At 48.8% G+C, this 23,370-nt stretch overlaps 6 protein-coding genes across 6 annotated transcripts; 3 read left to right on the top strand and 3 right to left on the bottom strand.

The window, feature by feature from the left end:
• Window positions 1-402: 402 nt before the first annotated feature.
• tfa2 (transcription factor TFIIE beta subunit, TFIIEB, Tfa2) lies at window positions 403-1,083 on the top strand (the record flags this gene model as incomplete). Its single annotated transcript, XM_064894717.1, has 1 exon — window positions 403-1,083. One exon carries the CDS (start codon window positions 403-405, stop codon window positions 1,081-1,083), a length of 681 nt encoding a protein of 226 aa, XP_064757404.1.
• A 957-nt stretch (window positions 1,084-2,040) lies between these two features.
• Window positions 2,041-2,778, bottom strand: RIB3 (3,4-dihydroxy 2-butanone 4-phosphate synthase; the record flags this gene model as incomplete). The annotated part of the gene is given in 2 exon segments (XM_064894716.1): window positions 2,041-2,096; window positions 2,109-2,778. The coding sequence occupies 2 exon segments, from the start codon at window positions 2,776-2,778 to the stop codon at window positions 2,041-2,043; spliced, it is 726 nt and encodes a 241-aa protein (XP_064757403.1).
• Window positions 2,779-4,634: 1,856 nt separating this feature from the next.
• Window positions 4,635-7,646, top strand: LTR64_000330 (uncharacterized protein; the record flags this gene model as incomplete). The annotated part of the gene is made up of 1 exon (XM_064894715.1): window positions 4,635-7,646. The coding sequence occupies one exon, from the start codon at window positions 4,635-4,637 to the stop codon at window positions 7,644-7,646; it is 3,012 nt and encodes a 1,003-aa protein (XP_064757402.1).
• A 417-nt stretch (window positions 7,647-8,063) lies between these two features.
• On the bottom strand, window positions 8,064-9,872 carry LTR64_000329 (uncharacterized protein; the record flags this gene model as incomplete). The annotated part of the gene is made up of 1 exon (XM_064894714.1): window positions 8,064-9,872. The coding sequence occupies one exon, from the start codon at window positions 9,870-9,872 to the stop codon at window positions 8,064-8,066; it is 1,809 nt and encodes a 602-aa protein (XP_064757401.1).
• Window positions 9,873-10,322: 450 nt separating this feature from the next.
• Window positions 10,323-11,293, top strand: LTR64_000328 (uncharacterized protein; the record flags this gene model as incomplete). Its single annotated transcript, XM_064894713.1, has 2 exons — window positions 10,323-10,364; window positions 10,415-11,293. 2 exons carry the CDS (start codon window positions 10,323-10,325, stop codon window positions 11,291-11,293), a joined length of 921 nt encoding a protein of 306 aa, XP_064757400.1.
• Window positions 11,294-15,490: 4,197 nt separating this feature from the next.
• LTR64_000327 (uncharacterized protein) lies at window positions 15,491-15,742 on the bottom strand (the record flags this gene model as incomplete). The annotated part of the gene is made up of 2 exons (XM_064894712.1): window positions 15,491-15,633; window positions 15,679-15,742. 2 exons carry the CDS (start codon window positions 15,740-15,742, stop codon window positions 15,491-15,493), a joined length of 207 nt encoding a protein of 68 aa, XP_064757399.1.
• Between the last annotated feature and the right edge of the window lie 7,628 nt (window positions 15,743-23,370).

Raw genomic sequence — 23,370 nt, 5'->3', positions numbered from 1 at the left:
GGTCGCACCTGCCAGAGAAGACGCGACTTTAAATTTGAAGTGAAAGGGTCGTAAGGAGTGACTATGCGAAGACGATAGAAAGTATCAGTTGAACATCGACCACGACCGCATGCAGCGTCAGTGGAACAACTTGAAGTTGAAGGTGCAGCCAGTCTAAATTAGCGCGATCGAGGATAGTTTCAGGCACCAAAACTCGAGGCCTCAAGGCACACATTCCAGGCACCTGTTCGCGTAATGGCTGCGTTCGAGCTTCACAATACGGTCAGAACAGTTTGCAACGCAACTCACAGCCGCATACGTCTTGCCATGGTACATGGTCGCTGGTCGACTACACAGTGTACCCGTTCTTTCGTTCTTGCCCTTCGTTAGTCTCGCGACTGATGGTCGCTCATCACATTGATCATGTCAACTGAAAGAACTCAATCAATCACTAAGGCACGAGCAAAATCCGTGCAGGCAAAGGAACGTATCAAGGACAAGTTTCCTGCTGTTTTGAAATGGGATGATGTACTTAATTACTGTTTCAGTGCTATTGAGCGGCATAAAGATGTTCTCTTTTACTATACCCAGCTCGTGAAGAAGGACTCAGAGGTGACATACAATGAGAAGGACAATACCCTCGTCTACAAGCCGCCCTACCCCATCCGTACACCTGAACAGCTCATCGAGTTCTTCCAAGCCAATACAGATGTACAAAGCATCGAGGTTGCAAAGCTCAAGAAGGGATGGCCTGACTGCGATGCTGAGATTGACAAGTTAGAGAAAGAGCATAAGATCACGGTGATGCGCAACAAGAAGGACGGTAGCCCTCGTGTCATCTTTGCTGATGATCCCACTCTCCACATCAACTTGGATGAGGAGTTTGTCAACCACTGGCAAAGTATTCAGCTACCATCAAAAGATGATATCATTCGATTTCTCATTGCCTCTCGACGCACACCCGCCGGCCAGGTTGCGGCGAACACGGCAGTGGTCAAACAGAAGAAGCAGGCTAGGAAGAATCGCCAATCAACGAAGCAAACCAATAAACACATGCATGGCATCTTCAAAGACTACTCAGGAATCAGACCTAAAGGAAAGTGATCGCTGGTCTGGACCAGCTAGGGCTGTCCTCGGATAAGCAGAGAGGTAATAGTTGCTTGAGTATGGCATGGCTTTTCAGGTCCTGCTCATGACTTAGTGTGAAAAGGACGTTCGTTAAGTGGTCTAATTTGGGGTGAAGAATGATTTAGTGTCAGCCATACTATCTCAAAATTATTTCCTGTAGCTTGAAGCTCTGCCCTTTGTGCAACAGCCATGGGTTTGCATTGCATAACGTGCACCGCATCTCTTAGGGTGACGTGTTGTCCTATTGCAAAGTAGTGCTTGAAGTGCTACTTCAAGAGGAATGGCGTTCTGAGCAGGAACAGTGCCAAGCGAAAGCCAAGCGTCGAACTCGCCCATCTCTAGCGTGCCCAAGAGCATCGCAGTCTGCTAAACCAGACGAGCTCGTAGCCTACTACCCTGTATTGGCCTCACAAACAGCATAGTAAGCAGACGAGTGTTTGCATCACAGTCTTTATTCCCTTTGCACCGCCTTGAGCGAGCTCGTGCACATTCTCTCTGCCAAGCATGTAAGGTAAGCACTTGCGTCTCAAGCGCGCTCTGGAGCTATGTTTGTGCCTCACTGCATGCACGGCAGCTAGGGAAATAGTGATACCTCTTTGCAGCTACATCTGAAAATACATGAACATGCTAGGGTTTCCGGTCTGTAAGTGCTGAGGCTACTTCGACATCCACAACACCTCCTACGGATTGTCTTCCTGTAACGAGTCGTGCCACACGATCCAAGTCACATTAAATCTCTCCGGGCCTCAACAACAAGGAATCGTGGACTTCCAGACCAGATCATGGTACAAGTCCACTGTGCTCGCAGAATCTGGTGTTCTAATATCGCAGCACGCAGTACGTGCCTAGACAACGTTCACTTCTCGTTGACTCTGCATAAATTTTTTGCATTGGTCGCTTCGTAATTACTGCTTACCTCGAGACAGGACGTCGTCAAGTCCCATTCACTTGCAGTTTTCCTTCCGTCTTCTCCACATAATCCCTCAAACCTTCTACCGTACATATCTTCAATCCGTATTTTCGGGCGAAAGCCAGGCAGCCATCCCGCCTTAACATACTCTCTCCTCCCACTATCTCTGCTCGGCCGTCGACCTCATTTCCTGGATCCACGATCTCACTGATCACACCTGCTTCTCTCAAACCAGCCAACCGACAGAACTCAACAGCGGCCTCGGTGTGACCCGTCCTCTCGCGGACACCACCTGGCCGCGCTCTCAGTGGAAAGACGTGCCCAGGCCGCCTAAACTCATTCGGCTGGGCTCTTTCTCTGGCCAGCTCGTTGCAGGTCAAGGCGCGATCGTATGCACTGATACCTGTAGTTACTGTGTCGTGGTTAGAATCAACACTAATCGTGTATGCCGTCCTGTTGGGGTCACTGTTCTCTGTCCGTGCCACCATCTGCGGCAAGTCCAAGCTGTCACATATAGTAGGTGACAGTGGTGTGCAGATTATGCCTGAGGTGTGTCTGATCATGAAGGCCATCTGGCCGGATGTAATGTGCTGAGCGGCGATGATCAAATCACCCTCGTTTTCGCGGTCGGGAGAATCGAGGACCACTATGAACTGGCCGGACTTGATAGCTGTGATACAGGACGGTATACTGTCGAACATATCCTGGCCGTCGTTGTGAGATAGACCATTTGTGTGTTCTGCCTGTGCTGATTGAGGCATTGGCTCAGGATTTGTTGATACCATGCCGTCCCAGTCGTGGCGAGCAGTTCAGCCACCAGTATGATCGCTCGACTTCTCGCCCGAATTAGGGACGTTGTATGTCTATCTTTCCAAATATATCAAAGGAGCGAAGAAACGCAGTTCAATATCACAAGTGACCAGTTTGCCGTGAAGTAACATCCACAAGATGATGGGTGTTTCAAGAAGTTGTGCGATTTCTCTACAAATCGTGACCGCGAAGTGGGGACCGCGAAATTTCCTTCTAAGTCGAGGCGTACACGTCTAAGGTTCAAGAAGCACGATGCTCTTTTCTATCATCGAGAAAATGGCTTTTCAAGTCCCCAAGTTGTATTTCAGGCCAGAACCTGCTTCTATGGGACAAGCATCTTACATGAGAGGTTTGTTGAACACGATTTAGGCCCTGACTGCACACACGTTCCGGCACCTGATATCGACTCGAGTACCCTTATCAAGAACGTCGTCCAAAAGGGCGACTAATCTCGCTTGCATACTCTGAGGACAACAGACATGACAAGGGTATTTTTGTGTTTGCAACTGTACTTGTAGTAGACAGCGGAATGCGGACATGCTGATACGAAACTATTGAAGGAACCACTGTAGAGTCATTGTCTACCTCTAGATAGGAACTTGATGCTTGCTCGAGCTACAGCATCAATCTACTGCATCACCGGACTTCCGTGACAGCCACAGGAACGATGCTTTCGAGTACAAGGTGAAGGAATGCACACTACTTGAGAAGACAGACAGGGTCTCGTTCGTTGCCTTCTTCGTACCAAGCATGCTAGGCTGGTCGGGAAGCTAACGCATATCTCAACAGTAGAGCTGCAGCACGAATCACTTTGAACCCTATGCCTGTCAGTCTCCATCTACTAGTATTCCATGCTTCGAGAAATCACGGGCACGTTTTCAACTACTGGTAAAGAATCTATTTCCATATCGATGTCCAGTCTACCACGACCGAGTAATCATGGGAGAAAAAGCCAACTAAAGTTGACTGACATCGGCTGCTGGCTCGTGACCTAAGCTGGCTGGAGCATGTACCTAGTCAATCCGTCCTGCTCGTGTGCTGGCCTCGTACTTTGTAGCAAAGTCAAGTATAACCAGTTGGCCCTGGTGGCCAATTCCCGGGCGACTGCGGCAGCAAATTTAAAATCAAGTTGCCTAGTAACCCAAGGCGCATGCCAGACTCGCGGCGGAGATCTAGCCCATGCAGAAGCGTCCGTGAGAAGTGCACAGATAACGAGATAAGCAGTTGGACTGCTACCAAGCATCGAGTTATATGCACAGAGTACATCGTACCTGCTTATCGCTAGTAATTCCTACCTTAACTGCGGTACCTGCCCAGCCTTTCTCTCAATCCACCTCCGCCAACTCTATCTCTCACAAATTGGAACCAGAATAGCGACACTGTGGGGACTTCTGTAAGAACGCCTGACAACTGGCTTATCTTTTGGCAGTCCCTAATGTCAATAGTGTCGTGCTCTGTAGGACGAGAAGACCTCTCGAGCAATTAGCAGCATATAGCATAGTCGAGTGGGTTGGCCTTTGCCCCCTGCCCACCACCAAACCTTTCCGTTGTGCCAGTGAGACCTGTCGGCTGCATCCCTGTCCCCTGCGACATACCGAGACACGCATCCAGCCAGTCGACGCTACGGAGCCGTTCGAAAGCGTGTCCATTGTCCACTACACTTCAAAGAATATTGCAGTGTTTTTCTTGTACTATACTGTACATTATCTTGGAGTTGGATGTTGTTGGTCGCCAACTTGCGATGCGTTTAAGACTTCGACCTGTCGCAAATTAGCCTGGAGCCTCCCGGCAGCACACGCCTAATAACATGGCCGCCACTGCACACCAGTATGCTACCCTCCCGCTTGAGGACGATCGCTCGCCTTTGAGTCCGACTGCTTTCACGCCGTCGCCAACGTTTCCCGAACATGACCTACCCTACACACCATTTTCTGTTGCTTTCGAGGATCTTGGAGGTTCTTTGTCGACCGACGAGCATCCTTCAGCGCACCAGCAGTCGATCCCTGATGTCCTCAAGTCTTTGACCAGCTCTCACTTATCCACCCAATCCTATGAATTGGTCGAAGAGGATGATTACGAACATGCGCAGATAACGCCTCGATTGCCCAAGAAGATGGCCGACGTTATGGCAGACGCCGTATCGTCCAAACCCAAGGAAGATACACCTGTTCGCACCGCTTCCATCAGTCGAAATCTGCCTCTACATAATCCTACACCTGACCTCCAGTCGTTACAAGGGGCATATGTACGGAATGTACAGGCGTTGGAGGACAGTGCTGAGCGGATGAGTTTGGCCGGCAGCATAGAGGAAGAACTACAGAGGATGAAAGCAGACATGCGACGCTCGGAGAGCTTGAAGAGTGCTGGTTACAGGTCTAGACAATACAGCACCACATCCATGTCCAACTCAATCATTGGCGTAAATGCCGCCGCTCGATCCGGAGGACATATGGCCTCAAGTTTCATCACCTCTCCTGTTGGTTCTATATCACATACCCAGCCCGTGCAACGCACGACGAGGCTGTCAAAAACTTCGAACCCCTTGCCAGAACCCGAACTCGAAGGTCGTCCGCTGGAGTCAGCCATGACACATTCACCACCTGCCCATGCGATGCAGCCTCGACCGTCTACTGATGACCAGCGCCCCTCCTCTGGGCCCTCTGTACAAGAACGACCTGGAACATCTGCATCGAATGACACCTACCGACAAGCCCAGAACCTGTTCACTGACTTCGACGGCATACATTTTTCTCCAGATGAAGAAACTTTTGGCAAACGCATCTCACTCACCCACCCGCCACTGGCACGAGATTCCAAGGTCTATCGAGAGGCACAACCGGACCAGAAAATGGTTTACTATCCAGCTCCTGTACCTGTCATGCTGAACCTGCCGAAAAGACTTTCGCGAGGCGACTGGGCACAGCAGCAGAAAAGAAGAACAATTGCATTACAGAGTATTCCGGCAGACAATCGCAAGTCCGCAATATGGCTCGCCAATGCCGAGACGGACGCCGAGTATGAAGTAGAGACGCCGAAGCGCAGGTCAACAATACCGCCCCAACTACGTGCCAGCGCCTTCTTCGACGCACCAGGGCAGCGTACAGACATCCAGCTAGAGCATGATTCCGCCGTAAAAACACTCGACAGCATTCTCGATGCTGCAGCTCATGCTCCTGTGAGTGCCTTCACCGACCATCCTATCGTTGGCCAACTAGGCAAAGAAGTCTACGGTCAAGCACCGCAACACCGGAAAAGGCCTTCGGAGACCAAACAACGCCGGAAAAGCTCTCTGAGCAACATTCTGGGCAAACGTAAATCCACTGGAACCTTGAATGCTTCAAGAAGGATGTCGCAAACACTTGATATCGAAGTGGGGTTGCCCGATGATGATCCTGAGAGGGAGGCCGATAGATCGATTGCACCAGACATAGATGAGCTTGTTGAACACGAGAAGACAGGTTCTGATGACGGCGAGGAGCAAGTCGAGGGAGATGAAGAGGAAGAGCCAGAAGAAGAGTACCAGTATGGCTTTCATAACGCACCAACTACATTACTAGCAGAGCTGCAGATGCGTAAGGCTCAGCAGAAGCTCAGGAACAGAACTGCTGCCAATGCTTTTTCCACTGGTATGCACTCTACCCTACTCGAGCTGGATGCTGTGTCCCAATTGCAGCAAAAAGCCCGTAAACAGAAGCATGTCGCATTAGCATGGGAAGACAAGGCAGAGGTCGACAGGGACAATTTCGAGGACGAAGATATACCGCTTGGTGTGTTGTTTCCAGAGAAGGAGCGTCAAAGCCATGTAAACTTGAACCGACCGCTTGGATTGATGGCAAGAAAAGAGCTTGAAGAGAATGAGCCGCTCAGTTCCAGAAGAGCTAGATTGAGAGGCGAGCCGTACAAGCCCACGCCACATGTACCAGAGCCAAGTCCTGCCCATGCAGACCCAGCACCTGTAATTACGTTAGCCGGTATCGATGACGAAGCTGCTGAGGAAGGCCCTGAAGAGGAGACTCTAGCTCAGCGACGACAGAGAATGAGAGGAAAGCAGAACAGGCGATCGAGCTTAGCAGATGAGGTTGCGAGCCAGCTGGGTCTGGACGCAGAACAGATTCGTCGTGCCGGATCGCAAAACTCAGAAGCTGTAGGAGAACAGGAAGAAACATTGGGACAACGTCGCCAGCGTCTACAAGCCGAGGCCGAGAAGGCCGCCCCTGCTCTGAAGCCCAAGACCAGCATGGGTGATCTTCTTCGTGCCAATCCAGTGGGTTTCCGCAACGAAGAGCAACAGGCTTCTGCTGAGAGTAAGATCAATCTGCTTCTGAACAGACGCAACCCAGCAACGCCTCTTGTTGGTCACATCCAGGCAGCTCAACCTGGAAACAGAACACTGCCTCACAGTGCGTTGCAGAGCTTCGACCAGAGAAGTCCACCTCCATACTTCCCTAATCAGCCACTACTCCAACTCCATCAACAGCAGCAGCAACAACAACAAATGTATGCGAGCGCGATGCAATCGATGCCAAACCTCACCACGGTAAATGGCTTCAATGGAAACTATGGTATGAACAGTTTTGGACTACCGCAACAGCAGCAGCAATCTCCTTACAACAATCCAAGCATGAACATGACCACTTTGGGCTTGAGCATGAATGGCACCAACAACATGAATATGGGTATGATGTACAATCCTATGGCGGCTGGAATGCCAATGCAAATGCCTATGATGCCGCCAGGTTATGATCATATTGGTATGGGTCCGCCCTTGAACTCACAGCAGAGGGCTAGCATTGATCGTTGGAGGCAAGGCATTGCATAAGCTTGATCATAATATTTGAACGGCGCCCCTGATTTGCACAGGAGGTCCTTGCTCTTTTTGCATTATATGGTATATCACGAGCAGGTTGAGGACGATCGCATTGAAGATTGTCGACCTGGGGATTGTCATATTATTCTTGAAGCGACTAGTGTTGTTTGACAGCATCGCTGGGTGACTGTGAAATTAGTGTATATATTAGTCTATTTAGCATTCGGACTCATAGCGAATTTACGATGTGACTTGGACATTTTCCATGATAGCGGCACATCAGCACGTATAGAACTTTATCTTGCCGTTGCTATCTTGATAATATGGCAATATCCTCTTGTAAAGGTCTTCAAACTCAAAGGGTTCTGAATCTGAAATGCGAAACCGGCACCCCCTGATTTATTTCCGGCCAATCTCACCTTTGAAGCCCTAACCCATCCTCCTCCGATCCTTGAACCGACAACCCTCCTCCCCACACAAACAAACCTTATCCAAATTCTGCCAATACCGATCCGAATAATCCACCGTCAACTCCTCCCCAACCTTAATCTCCTTACTACTCACAACCACAATCCTCTGCACCCCCAACCACGAGAAAGTCTGAAACGCACAATTCGATGCACAGGAATGATTGATGAACCGTGTAAAATTCCCACATCTGCCCTGCCAGATTTGGTAAGGGGGATCATCGCCTGCTTGGCTTTGCATGACGTCGACGTCGGCGAGGTTCTTGGTTATGCGGCCGATGAATTCGCCTATTGCGCGGTTGGGTGGGAAGGGGGCGCAGGCTAGGAGGCCGTTGTTTTTGCCGGTGCCGGTGCGGAAGACTTGGACTGGGGAGGAGGGGAGGGGTTGAGGGCTGTAGAGGGTTGGGAAACAGGCGCAGAGGTTTGTGGTGAGGTCAGTGGATTGGAATTGGGTGCAGGACTTGCAGTGGTAGGGAGGGGCAGACTCGAAGCGGCGCGGGTCTTTGTCTGGCCATTGGGTGGTGTCGATGGTGGATTGGGAGAGGTTTTGGTAGGAGAATTCTGGGTCCCATTGTTTGTATGTGACGGCGAGAGGAAGGGCAGGTTCGTCTTGTTTCAGGCTGACAGTCCAGTCGTGGGGGTGGCCGGTATATACTGCTTGCGTAGGTTCACCGACAAGTGCCAGTGCTTCTCTCCATCTGGGTTGAAGAGTATCAGCTGCAACTTCGAAACGTATTCGATGTGAGCGTAGCTTGCTCAGAGATTCGTCATCGAAACCTTGACGGTATTTGCAGAAACGGTAGATGCCAGGTCCTGCGAAGACGAGGGTGGCCCAGCCAGAGGCATTCTTGATCTGCGTATAGCCTTTCCAAGCAGCCATCTTGTTACGGAGCTCCTTCTCCGACCAGCCGAATGAAGTACAAGCTTCATTCATCACAAGCCTTTTGTGATCTGTAGGTCGGAGATCGGGCTGGCCTTTCTTGAGCGTGGCAAGTCGAGCATCGAAGCAGTCTACCCAATGGGCTTGTATGACTACCTCCACTGAACGCGCGGAACGGCCGGTGGTAGTGATATGATGGCAGCGCTTTGTAGCATCGCTGAAATCTGCTTGGGTCATAGAGAGGACGTCGTGGTGAGTGTGTATATTTTCAGACGTCCATCGTACAATCTTTGCTAAATCATGGGGTGAAGTAGGGAGTTTTGAGTAGTGTATCTGATCCCATATTCCTTCGATAAGATTGTCGACCGCTGGTTGTAGAACACGTGGTTGCTGAGTCTTACTCCGGTCAGGGGCTAGAGGCTGATCGACATGGGCATCTACGAATGCTGAAACATGGGTGAGGCTCGCAGTCGTCAGTGGAATGGGCTGAGCAAGCGGACCGGATGTCGTTGTTAGCTGCTCAGGACTGCTACGGGGTTTGAATCGCTTCCCTGCTGTGGTTTCTGCCAAGATTGTTGCGTTTGCTAGCCGACTGCTAGTCGTCAGATCTGCTGCTGGTTTTCTCGAATGAGAGTCGAATGAATGAACACGATAGTCCTGTTGATCGTTGAGGGGACTGGTTGCCGAAGTGCCTGGATTAGCAGTGAGCAATTTTAGCTGATCGACGTTGATTGTATCGAGTACGACATGATGGTGCTGACCAGCCGCGTTGTCAGAAAGGACAAGACTGGCTTCGATCTGTAAAGAAGCATTAGACGGTAAATCTTGAGCAACGACTTCAGCCAGAATCTCGTCTAATCTGGCTATCAGACGATCACGAATCGCATTCATTGTGGAGGGCCATAGCAGCTCTGTGGCCACATGTCATAGACTTCCTACCAATGTTTGTAGTCAGAGGAGGATGTGTAGACACAATGATGTGAGAGCATGAGGAGGGATGCATGGCCATTGAGCGCCATCCTTACTGAGTACCATGAAGCTCATGATGATGACTACGAGTGGAAGACTTCGAGTTCATATCGAGAACCAATACGCCAGGCACTTCAGGCAGTAACATCGTGCGGCCGACTTTCCTCTTTCCGTTGACAGCCTCGTCCGCGATCTGCTGCGCGCCGGAAAGAAAGATGTATTGAGATGGCATCGTGAAAAGTATCACACTCGAGTATGTCCCTTCGAGCAGACTAGCAATCTGCGCAACGCAGTTACTCCCGACATCCTCTGTGTCCTGTCTGAACACCACTGGGCAAACCACAGGACGGTAAACAACTGCTGCTGCATGCGATGGTCAACGCAGCGAAGCGCATGCGTGCGCTAACGGCCAAGGTAAATCAATTGTTACTGATCCATTTGATCTTCTGTTCACGCTGTACTAGCTATATCCCATCCGAAACGAAGCTGGTAGCATAGTGTTACCTTCCACAGCTCCTGGACCACAACTCAAATCAATGTTTATGCGAGTTCCGACTGGAGAGTTCCCGAACAAGGAATGGTTCTACGGCGCACGACAATTCTGGCGTAAGGAGATGCAGCGGCTGAAGTACTGGAATCCTGCATTGTCGACAAACGTCGAAACTGTGAAACATGGTGAAAAGGAGCCTATGTACCTCACACTAGAGTACGAATCGAACAATCGAGATGCCTTGGAGAAGATCAAGGCCGAGCCACTGCCCAAACCTTTGCTGAAAATAAGGCCGTTAAGAAGTCACGGTAGAGATATGACCTTGAAAAGAGTAATGTTTGCGGATCTGAGAAATATGGCGCCCGAAGATCGACTGCAAAAGCTGCAGGACACTATACCTTGGATCATGCAACAGCTCGATAACCAAGTCATGCTCCACAAAGAGAAAACACCCAAAGTGAAAGACATACGACCGATCAAGATGACACCAGAACTCGCCACACACGTTCCCAAAGACGAAATTGTTGTGAAAGCACAACCAGCCGCCGATCCATCCCAACCTCAATCCACTTCCGCCCCAGCTACCTTATACAGCCGTAAATTGAGTATACCAATAGCGGGCCTGCGCCATACAGAGATCTGGAATTGGATCCGACAGCATCAAGGCTTACGTGACCATCGGAGACGTCGTGGCGCAGAGCAGAGAGCCTGGCAGAGCCTTTGCGCGTTTGGTGAAGCGGCACAGAAGGATCGAAGACGTGTAAAGAGAGGTGTCAAGAACAAGAAGAAAGAAGAAAAACAGCTGAAAAACGCTAGGGATGCTGCCGCACGAATAGCTGCTGACAATGTATAATACAGACAGAGTGTGTTTCTAGCATGTATCAGCATAGCATTGGTTTGAAGCAATTGGGAAAGCCTCTCAGCAGTACTCCACGTCCCAATCCAGTTTCGTCTTCCTGTGGCATCCAAGTGTTCCATCGTTATGTCCTCGTGCTAGAGGGGCTTGCATGAGCAAAGCTGGGGAGTTGCGAACTTGACCCAGGCCATACCTCCAGGCCACGTGGGTATTTCCCTATTCAGCCATCCCCATCGGCTCAGGCTTCTGGCTCGAGCACTTTGAACGTATTCAAAATCCCGATACCAGCGAAGAAATTACGACGCCTTGCAATGACTTCTTTGTCGGGCGTTTTACCCTAACTAAAGGCAACGAGATATCTCGAGGCGAAGCGACTGACATGGGCAAAAATGCGACGCAGTGTAAATGCCCAGACTCATGCGCCTATCAGCATGGTAGATCTTCGAGACGAATATCTAAAAAAGAATTTGATCATTTTCATTCAGCTTATCAACCTACGTGATGAAAGTGGTAGAATGTTAGTAAGAGATCTGGACGAACGAATATGTACTTACTTCTGGCGACGGAGGAAGGGCCGCAGCTTCCGAGATCCGTCAATAGTGGCTGTATTGGCTGCTGGCTGCTCCCAGTGAATTGCAGGGATAGGTCCTGTGAGTTGCAGGGATAGAGGAACACCTCTTTAACGGTGAGGGTCACACTATAGAATACCTTGTTACCAAGGTAGACTTCCGATCGTGATGAGCGCATATTTTGATACCGGACGACGAGCTAGGCTCGCTTGCGAGTTTGAATAAGCTTCAGTCAAGACTGTGACCTGTCAGGGCGTGAACTTGCTGCAGTGGTTTACCACTACACCACGGAGGCGGTAGCCTGAGAAAATGACCAATATTGGAAGTGAAATTCGGGAATACAATATAAGTTACTTGTGAAGGTGGGGCTCGGTTTTCTGAGACGTGGGAGAAGCGATACTCCCTTTAGGAGACGCAGCCCCAGGCAAGGCTCCCCGTGATCGAGGCGATTCTTCCATCCTACAGGACACTGGTGGACCTGTGACAGAATCTGCCAATACAGCCTCGATGTAACAGCTCTGGGAACTCTACCCGTATCTGAGCCTCATCAGGTTATGCATGACATGCTTCGTTGACTTAACAGTGTTCTTATTGTGTTCACGAACCGATCAACGCACAATCTTTGAGCTCGGGGATCCAGCTGATCATGGTTACAAACGAGCTCAAGGATAGTGCCACCCAATTAGCAGGAAGTATAGAATGCTACAAAGGAAGGTTGAATCACGTCTTTGTAGACAATAATTCACGAGCATGGAATAGTACTCAAAATTTCAACCTAATCAGTGCTGCGGAGTCGTCATGACGCAAAATGAGGAATGTTTCCTGGATGCCATCACTGACATCTCTTGGCCTGTTGCACACCCACGACTTGTCCTTCTTGTAACTCTGGCTGAAAAGATTTTTCTTATATACAAGTTGCATGTTCAAATCTGAACAGTATGATCAAGTGGTGTGATCTGGAACCTGGCTTACATTGTCCTCGCGTCGACGCTTCAATGTATTTGTTGACACGCTGACTGCGTCACTCATACCTCCACTGACAATCTACTCACCATGGTTAGCAGCGATGGTGATCAGTATCAAGAGCTCTGCTGTCTCGTCATGACCATCTCGAACAACACATCCATATCTTGCACTGCAAGCCGTTGCGACCTCCTTCTCGTGCTGGTCCAATCCCTACAACACTACATTCCTGACGATATGGGAGAGAAGCTCAGTTCTGAATTCGTCTTCTAGATACTCATCTTGATCCTGTTCAGATCAGCAAATGACTGAAGACTTGGCGAAATCATCGATGCTCAGAGGAGTGCAATCACATTTGATTGAACATGTGTAGCGGTTGTTCCAGGTTCATGGCCCGAGGCTGTCACTGGACATTTCATGAAGACTGTTATACAGAATCCGCGTACACGATATGCAAACCTTAAATCGGTCAATGTCCCGCGCAGGAACAGTCTGTACGTCCTGACAGGAGCACAGTCTTTTGTCGACTCCGCTCACTCACATCACAGATTGCCACTGCCAAAAAGCAGCCAGTATGTGGCGCTGAAGCCTCATCTTCTGTCTGGTAGACGTGACGTTCAAACCTCAAGTCGTATAATGATGTTGCTAATTCGGCATCAGGGCCAAATATTTTGTTGTGGATTTCGAGCTTCTGGAGCAGACCTGAACTCGCCCGACGCTTACGAGCACACAGTGCAGCAGCCGTCATAAGGCGTCCGCCTTCCATAGGCGCCGCCTCTTCGTCTACAACTCGTGCTGGGTACCTGGTGCCATTCAGTATCCTTCTCCCCTTCACCTGAACGGCCCCAAATCAACGGTACCAGTCACATTCTCGGTCAAAAGATTGCAGGCTGAGGGAGTAACGTTATTGGTCTCAATTTCGCGTGTCGAAATCGAAGTGTGCTGTTAGACTTTACCCCGTCGTTCCTAAAAGGTATGAATGCTGCGTACCAACCTAGCAGCTAGTCGAGCCATGAGTTTGATAAATTTGTATTTGTGTTACAAAGAGCTCGACTACACAAGGGACTGAGTGAATCGAACCACTTTCCAATCTCCGATCTTTGGCGATGCCATAGCGTCTCTTACCGTGGTCCATACGTGGAAAGTGCAGTGGCAGAGAACTGCGTTTCTTCTCACAATACTCTTGTCCAACCAAGTTATGAGCGACCACAGTCAAGATCATACATTTATAGACATGACTGAGTTCAACTATGCAAGCAGTAGTGTATCGAGACGTCCATTGCTTTAGACGACGATACTGCGCATAGAGTGCTTGCTCTTTACCATTATAAGTACTCTATGCCAGACTTACGTGTTTACATATGGTGGTGTAACATGGATTGTCACAAAGACCAAAGTTATTATGTCTCAGCCAATTCAACTAGGTGCTATACGAGCAATTCGGAACCTGTCCGTCTAATCGTGAATATGATAGTTGGTCGAATGTGGCCCCTCATCGTTGTCTGCAAGGACGATGTTTCATGCAGTCTTGTTCATTAGAGACGTAATCTTGCTAACAACCTCAACTCAATATCAGGGACATGTGACGTCTACTTTTATGACCTGTTAGAAAACTTCCATACTTCAAAACCTCTACCATAATTTTTAAGGATTCGAACCAATAATTGACCACGACATCCATGTTAGCAAACGTTGGAGCTCTCGATCGAAGAAGTCGAAGCACTCTGGACGTATCTTCCCTCCGTCATTATACTCTCGAGGTATTTCCGAGCCATCAGGGGCGTACAAAGGCTCGGAATACGGAGAAATGCTGGATCTGACCTCATTCCTGAAACTAGAGAACAAATCCCCCGTCTCGACCCATGCGATCGATGTCGTTGAGGCGATTTGCGACGTCTTCGGTCGACTCGATACGATGAGTTGTCGCAGCTCAAGTCAGAGAGGTCATGTTCTGCGTTTGTTTGTTATGTTTGATTGGAATGGCTTGTTGTCCTGTATCAAGCAGTGTATTGGCGAGATTGAGTCTGTCCTACTGGTGACTGGGTTTAATGCGGCAACACTCTGCACACTGATTGATTGCCGTTTCGAGAATGACATGTTCGCGGTGTCACAGTGTGGAACGCGCTGGACTGGCTCGATCTGATAACGCTTGACTCTCGCTCTGGAAGCTTGTAGAGAGTAGCGGAGTGTGTTTTCTGATCATTTGTCTCGCTAATAGGAGAAGAAGTTGTCCAGCCATAATGATACCAGGCGAGTCTTCGAAGCTTGACGAATTGTGCTAGGCTAGACTAAAACTCGACGAACGATATGCAGAGGAAGTATAGTATATCTACGTCCTAAGCCTCTTAGGACATCGATGTATAGGAGTAGAGAGTTAACCGTGCCTCTAATAAAGCTATAGTGTTTTTGTCCCGAGTCTCGACTTATCGTAGTACCTATTGATCTAGGCTACGAGTACACTAAATTTAGAGGAAATAGTACTAATTATTAGCTACGCAGTCTAAAGCTCTCTCTAAGGTCTAGCAGATAAGAAGAGCAAAAAGAACAATCTCTTCTAGTGCTTCCGGAACTATGCACAAGGTGGTGTATGTTAGTATTAGTAAGATTAGACATATAGGAAATTAACTTACTCTTGAGCCTCTTCGAGAGCTTAGGGCAGGACTTATGCCCCAGCACCAGATGCCGAACCTCGAGATGCAGGGCCATCGAAGGGTGCGACCCGGCCTCTAGCCGGGTTTGTCCCTCGTCTCGCAGGATTGTTGGCCTCAGGGGCCTGACCTCGAGTAGGGAGGTCGATGAAGATCTCTATACAAGTTAGTCATATAAGCTATACATGAAGGTTATACTTACCAATAATCCTGGCCATCTCGCTTCCTCCACCGACCCTTCCTGCCCAATTCCTCCGCCGGGCCATTGTCGATCTAATTGATCGAGAAGTTTGTATAATAATAATGAACCAACTGTGTTAACCACTAGGCCATAGACCCGGAAGCTTGAGATTGTTCTGATTGAGACAACATGGGGGAGGTTGCAGTACGTAATCAGGTGGTAAAGAACGCGCATGATGGAAGGTGGGGTCATCCTTGCTGGGAGTTTAGTCGCACCTACCTATGTATAACTGCATCACGTCTGAGGCAGAGTAGCGGTCACGTATCTTCTTGTCATGATCCGTATTCAGACTAGGATTGAGATATGTCCGAGTTCGAGGCCTCTTATATCTGAGATCGTCTCTTTTCAAATCCCAGAGACAAACATCCCTCTGCGGCATCCGTGCTCTTTCTACACCACAACCCTGCTACCACATAAATTTGTCTTGAACGTAACAGCAGATGACTATCTCAAGGCGCAACCACAGTGATACAACAACAAATTCGTCCTCGGCACGCACTAGTCGTCATAAGGTACAATTCGACTCCTTTGGAGCATTCGTGCTTGAGCATTGCGCTATCCGCACGATCTAGCGTAGTTGAATCTTCTGAATTTAATGCAGTATTTCGAGCGATCGTCCTTCGCAGCAAGGGTCATGATCGAACTTCGTGGCATGAGTAGCAAAGGCGTATCATCGTCCTCGAGACACTCATGAGCGAAAGAGACGCTGCCAGGTTGCCCTTTGATTCTGGAACCATGTTGACTGGGTGGAATCGAGTACTCTGAACAGCGGAGAAAATAATCGCTATTTGTTACACGAGACACTATCACCATCAGAGATGCCAGCCATAGTGTACGCCAGACCAGCACTTGCCTGGCTGTTTATCAGTGTTTATCAGTGCGATGTTTACCTATCACACCACACCTACAATATTGGTCAACGATTCGCAAATACTCAAAGCTGATGCCGCTAGATGTCATGCGTCAACAAGCAGGCAACAACTCGTGGACCCCGAGATAGGCGGTATCATGAAATTCACGCAGAGTCGCAATGGCCGTCAACTTTCGCGGCCCGTTTCGATTCTCCTTTGCAGACCAACTCGAACCATTTGAGCAAAGGCTCATGGACGAGGACTTGCGCTGAACGTAGTGCCTCGGCCAAGACTGAAAAATATAGGGGTCGTGTCCACCTGGCTAGCATATCAGGCTGAAAGGACAAACCTAACTGAGATAGCCATTGAAATGCCGGTGTGCAGCCTAGAAACACAGGGCAGATTAGTCTGATTGAATACTACATTAACCCTCGACACCCACCACAGTCCCTTAAATGCATCCAAATCCATATTTTCCCAGCTCTCGTACTCGAAAGCTCAATGATTTTCTTATTGTTCGACGTGTACGTGAAATTCGGGTGCGACCGGGTGAGCGAAAAACTGAGCATTAGGAAATATGTTACATTAAATTGCAAGAGCATGCGTCTAAATGACGAACACAGGGAGCGCTGGGTTAATGTTCCACGACGCCTCGAGCTCGTTGGGCATGGACAGCATGTTCAGCGAAATTCGGTGAGAAACGATTGTAATCAATGAGTCTGTACCGAGCCACGGCAAAGGATGCGGTACGTACTACCTTCCTATGGTTTGCAGGCTATCTATACGCACAGCTCAGAGCCTACTAGACCTGTTGCGCCTGTCAGTAAGATGTTTCTTGTTCGTCGCTGCCTACATCGCTAATTAATCTACAGTGATAGGATAGTGCCCTGGGCTCCCACTCCTAACAACGGTGGTCGTAAAGCCTCTTGTTCCCGAAAGTCATCCACCTAGCAACAATATCCTAAATGTTTATATCTACCAGATCTGATTCCGACGTCGACGATTACACGTATCTAAACATACCACATGGTTTATTTGCGTGGGTTCCCGACCTTTCAGCCCTCATAGCTGATATGGCTGCGACTATGACGGAGAGTGCCCTTCGTCTATTCCTTCACACTCACTGCATGTGAACGATGATAGGCAAACCTGGTGCATCACGTTTGGGTATGGTCGCCCTGGGCTCAAAGTGGAGATCTAATTCGTCATACAGCAGCATGTTCACCACGACTCAGAGTAGATGTTCGCGGCGACTACTGTACCTGAACGTCTCAGAAGCAGCCTCTGTGAAATCACGACTAAGCGTCCTCAAGCAGCCTCCACCCGTCTTTCGTTCGAGCATTGTTGATCCACTCCTCTTCCAACCACCCACATACCACCTCCAGCAGTTGCAGACATCATCGAAGACCGTGGAGCAGTCTACGTTGACACAAGGCGTGTGAGGTACGATATTACAACCATCGAGTAAGCCTCAATCTTCCCATAGCTCGAATTGCACACCAGGAGTGGTGTATTGAGGGATTTCTCGAGCAAGAGGTATCCACTGCTGTATCCTATCAAGTATTGAATTTGCGATGACTGACATTGTAGTCTAGATCTGCACAGGTGCAGAAAGCCAAAAACCTGCACCAGCATCACCTGAAAACCACGAACCGGAACACGAAGTGAAAATTATCAAAAGCCTGCAATACGCACAACGAGGTGGACGATGCATTAGATAAAGGGCGCAAGCACGAAAGTTTGAATGTCGAGGAGAGCCACGCAAGCATTCGGGAGCAAACCAAGGCCCACCCAGAAGAGAAGAAAAAGCTCGGGCCTGTCTCCAGTGGCGGTTGTGGAACTGATAATATGTTTTGTGACGCCCTGAATGCAGCATGTATGCACGTTGCTAGAGTTTAAGAAGAGTTGGATTATGATGAGATGAACTGAAGGCTGTGCAGCCGATCCACTGGTTGACAACAATCGACTCGACTTGAACAACTTTATGACAGCAGTTCTAGCCGAAGCGAAGCGATCGTATTTGTACAGCACGTCAGGCTCTAGGCTTGTCTCGTCTTTGCAATCGACTACTGGAAGACAACATTTCGATCGAGGCAGACAAAATGTAGCTGGAGGCAGAGTTGCACCCTCTGGACGGACTCATCTCTCTGGCAAAAACGAGACATTTCATCATCTCTTGCAACCATATCTCGATTGTGGCGCCACCAGAGTGGTATCTGCTGAAGATGTCGACGATGACTTGTCTGCGAGGGATCTCAACAATTCGTGACGGGTCCTTCTGCTGTGCGTGAGATCGAGATGATCATGGACTCTTACAGTCGAGGAAGGCGAAACGTGATGTTCCGGTAGATATCGTGGTCGAGCTCGTGGTCGAGGTCGTGGTCGGGGTCGTACTCGTGGTCTTAGTGGTCGAGAGGGTGGTCCTTATGCAATGTTATAGTCATTTGACACCAGGTGAGCGATATGTGAGGATATAGGAAGAGCACCACGAGGAGAATGCGAACTGAACAGGAACGTAAAAGATCAAATTTACAGTACTAAATGCCAATTTGCAGTTCTTAAGTTCTTAATTGTCACTTCCGACACTGGTATATGCAAATTTGCCTGTCCTTTAAAAGAACTTCTCATTATGAGCCCGCAATGGATTTGCCGTTAGCCACGCAGTGTCCCTTCTACGGCAGGGGCCGCTGCTTCGTGGCCCTCCTCGTCTGGGTCTGACTGCTCAGGATGAATTGGTCTGCGCCTCTGTGCCACGGAACCATCGTCTCTTCGTTGCACCAGATGAAGGCCATCCTCATCCTTATCCTCATCCTTATCCTCATCCTCATCCTCATCCTCATCCTCATCCTCATCCTCATCCTCATCCTTATCCTCATCGATCTCATCGACCTCATCGACCTCATCGACCTCAAGCTCGCCCGCATCTGAAAGAGAGACATCGAACTTGCTGTTTTCTTCAAGAAGATATACTTTGCTGATACTGTCTTATCTAGGTCTTCTCTATGTTGTTCGACTTGGACTCTTTCTTCCACGATTGACGTATCCTCACCAGAATACTGCTAAGCCAGCGAACTTAAACATGCTAGCTGTCTGGTTCTTATCAAGCTTGCCGCCGTATTGTCAATGCTTCCAAAGGACCAAATTTTGGCGGAAAGTAAATTCGGGGACCTGGACACTTCGGACCATCGAGAGTGAGGGAAAGGAAGGCTCGTCAAGCTGGGCGTTGTATTGGTGAAGAAGTAGTAAACTCCAACCATCACGTTCGTCCGGCAGCTCTCAAGATCTGTCCGCTTGGTTAATGGTTGTTGGCATTGACATTGGCGACCTTTTCGATTTGTACACCTCTTCTGGTTCCTGCATGACCTCGTAGACAGCCTTAAAATAAGTCTGTTGAGATCCTAATGGATCTAGAGGCCTGGTCAACGTTCCTGAAAAGGTTGTAAAATCTGGTTGTTAGCTCTCTTGAGATTTCTCGCAGCGAAAATCTCGAGAACATCTCCGATGGTTGACAAATGATGGCGTTGGCCACACCGGGATTGATGACCATTCTGCCACCTGAGCAGGTATAACGGATTGAGAGCTGCTGTTAGTAATTCGATAGAGCTACTGAGATCTACAAAATCACCGCCATGTCTGAGGAACGTTGCCATCGGGAAACCAAACGCCTCGTTTTTGGATGGCCCTTCTCGCGTCGATGGTGAGGATGTTGTGAGCTCAAAGAAATGCTATGTGACACCATGCCGGTGCGTCGTGGCTACGGGTCTCTTCGGTGCCATGTGAAGGTCTAGCTCTGATCGTGCTCCAGGGAATGTTGTACAAACGTGATAGGATATTGCGATTCGTTCTTCGCAGCATTCCGCAAGACGGAGACAGTCCACGTCTGCATTGAGCAATATGAGGAAGGTTGACTAGGACCAAAGCATGCTAAAATGCACTTTGGAACGGACATAGCCTGATGAGTCTTGTATGGATCGGCAGCAAACGGGCAGAATGTAGAATGGAGGTGAGAAACGCATTCTAATAAGGCACTTGGAGAAGGACGAACCCGCAGCTTAGCTTCGAATGTAGATCGCCGGCGGTCTCGGGAGCCGATATTCATTAGTAGTACCCGTTGACGACCTCTCACATCCGAGTCCGCGACAGAAGCTCTGTCTGAGTCTTTTGTCAGTGGCTGATCTCAACTGCTACGAACAAACTTGAGTGTAGATAGCCCATTTCATGTGCACTGGACCATATTTGCTACCAGTTCGTTACTCGATACCACCAGCTATTGTTCGAACATTATTGGCAGAGACGAGCGGAACACAAATCAAGTTGATGCTACAGTAGGACAAGCTCGACTTCGCAGCACCAATCCCCTCCACCTTAACAACTTTCATCAGTATCATATCCTGCTATACAGTATTCGGCTGGTTCGATCTCACCACTGTCCGCAGGTGCCAGCATCGTGCACTGTAGGGTTCCCGGTGGTGGACTGGACCACGATATAAATGATCAGTACGGTACGCCTTTCCTTGCAGTGAGATCTAGTTCTCCGGATAGGATCTCACTATTGCCACTGATTGCCAGCCTTATCAGGCGTTGATCATAGTCAGGACTTTGAGGCTGATCATACCAATGTTAGAATAGAAGTTATCAAAAGGAAGAACAGGCTGCGACTGAACACTAATGTGAGAGCTAACATCATAGGCATTACTACCACGATCTAGTGGGTAAAATTCGACCTGAGGATCTTATTCTCTGCCACCCCTAGCTATTGGTCGGTACGTCATGCATCTTCAAGTGTCTATTATGAACGACCACTCTAAGATCAGAGCAATCTGTATTGGTATACAGAATCTGAATATTTGTCTCAACAATTAACAGAACGGGCGACTTGGTGTAGTGGTTATCACGTTACACTCTCAACAGGGCCTCTCGTACTTCCCAAGTCGCGCCGTCTGTGTTGGCCCTATGGTTAGGTTGGATATTTATAATCGAGGGCTGACACGGTGGGCGCGACTTAAGGAAGTACGATCGAGGTCCATAGTCAGTGTGAAGGTTCCTAGTTCGAATCTGGGAGTTGCCGATTTTTTTTCCCCCTTAGGATATTCTCTTTCTTCTTCTTGCTCTTATGACCCTGCTGCAGAACCACGGCGGGGCATGTTTGTTGTATCTTGCTTGTATTTGTGGATTGGATCTCCGCTCCGGCTTCTTCGAAAACTGAGCTGTCGCTCGAGACTTATGAATTAAGTGCACACACAAACTGCACATTTCGGCTGTTCAATTGGACCAACTGGCGAGGTATCGAAGACAGCGAGGCATGATTGCAAGTACAAACGATTGTACTGAGATTTTGGCATGCACCCTTTACATGCTATAGTTCCAGGACGTGCCATCAGCCTATCGACAAAATACTGTGATCGCCGTCTAGTAGCTACATGGACAACAATTCAGAACAAGCTAAGCAATTTCCTCACAGTATACGATCTGACGAAAGGTAAATGCGATGCTGAAAGCGACCTTTCAGTATCTCTTACCCTCTTAATAACAAATCACGATCATGTTCTTGTTTTGCAGAGTAAGTGGGAAGCCTGAGCCGGACTCGCACAGCAGGCTCACAATATTAGAAATACGAAGGACTTTCTGGTGAAGTGTTCTGCTACGGTAGGAGTCGACTATTCTCACTGAGGTCAATAAGCATGGGCGATATTCTTTCTCGTGCAATCTGATATAGTATTCGAGAAAAGATGCTGAGTCAAGAACGAAGTCAACTGGCCAAGGGACAAAAAAAGAGATAATCATTGGTGATACTAGGACTCGAACCTAGGATCTTATGCTCGCCCTGACACCCCAAGGCCCACTAACAAGGAAGTCTTGAACTGGTTCATGACGCCAATCCTCTCAACTGTCTACACAGTTCACATTCGAGCCCCAATCCCGCAAGAATGTTTTACGAGCATGCCACCTTTTTGTCCTTCTCGTGCAAGCCAAGGGGGCAGCTGTATGGAGCATATGCGTTACCAACTGCGCCATATCACCTGAAAGTGTGGTTGTTGTTGGGAGCTAGAATTTCCATATGTAACATATTATGCTATGGTGAAGGTTCGGGTGGAGGTCCCTAGATTTGTCCACCTAGACAAAATGCTGACGAGAAATGTGGAGCCCACAACCTCGAAAGCAAAACGATATCTACCAACGCTGTGCGAAGATCATCAACCACAAGCTACAGACGGGACAACCAGTCGAATTCGGTATAGCGTTCAGCACGACTCAATGCACTTCCATAATCAGTGGAACGTGCATATAGTTCAGATGGTCAGAGGGAGAATTCCTTACAGTGATGATGTGAGTTATACGCGGTTCCTTGTCCAGCTGCTTCCCAATCATTCGGATTCGACACGTTGCAGCAGCATTTCCTGCCTCTGTGCTTCATTTCGCTTCTATGTGATCAGTTGAGACCATACCTGGTTCGCGAATCATTCTGACATCTGAACAACAAGTGATCTTCGGCAAACCCACCACGTAATTCATACATAGAGCGATGGGCATGGTCTTATGGCAATACCTTGAGCACGTGTGGATATAGAACACAATACTTCAACAGAGCCGTATCAGACAACTCTGTCCACGAAGCACGTCACAATCACTGTCCTTGGACGTTCCTACAATACGACTCGTCGCGATTTGTGACCTCAAGCGCCAGCTCTGACAAGGCTCTGAACAGCGATTTGTCTGTGTGAGTCAGGAAAGTCACCGTGGTTCATCGTTCCATTCACAAGTATCGGTCTGAGGTTGTCAATATATCTGAAAGGAATCCGTC

Source organism: Lithohypha guttulata, assembly GCF_036872675.1.
Source record: "Lithohypha guttulata strain CCFEE 5908 chromosome Unknown scaffold_1, whole genome shotgun sequence".
Classification (NCBI taxonomy): Eukaryota; Fungi; Ascomycota; class Eurotiomycetes; order Chaetothyriales; family Trichomeriaceae; genus Lithohypha; species Lithohypha guttulata.
This window is presented reverse-complemented; position numbering and strand designations above follow the sequence as displayed.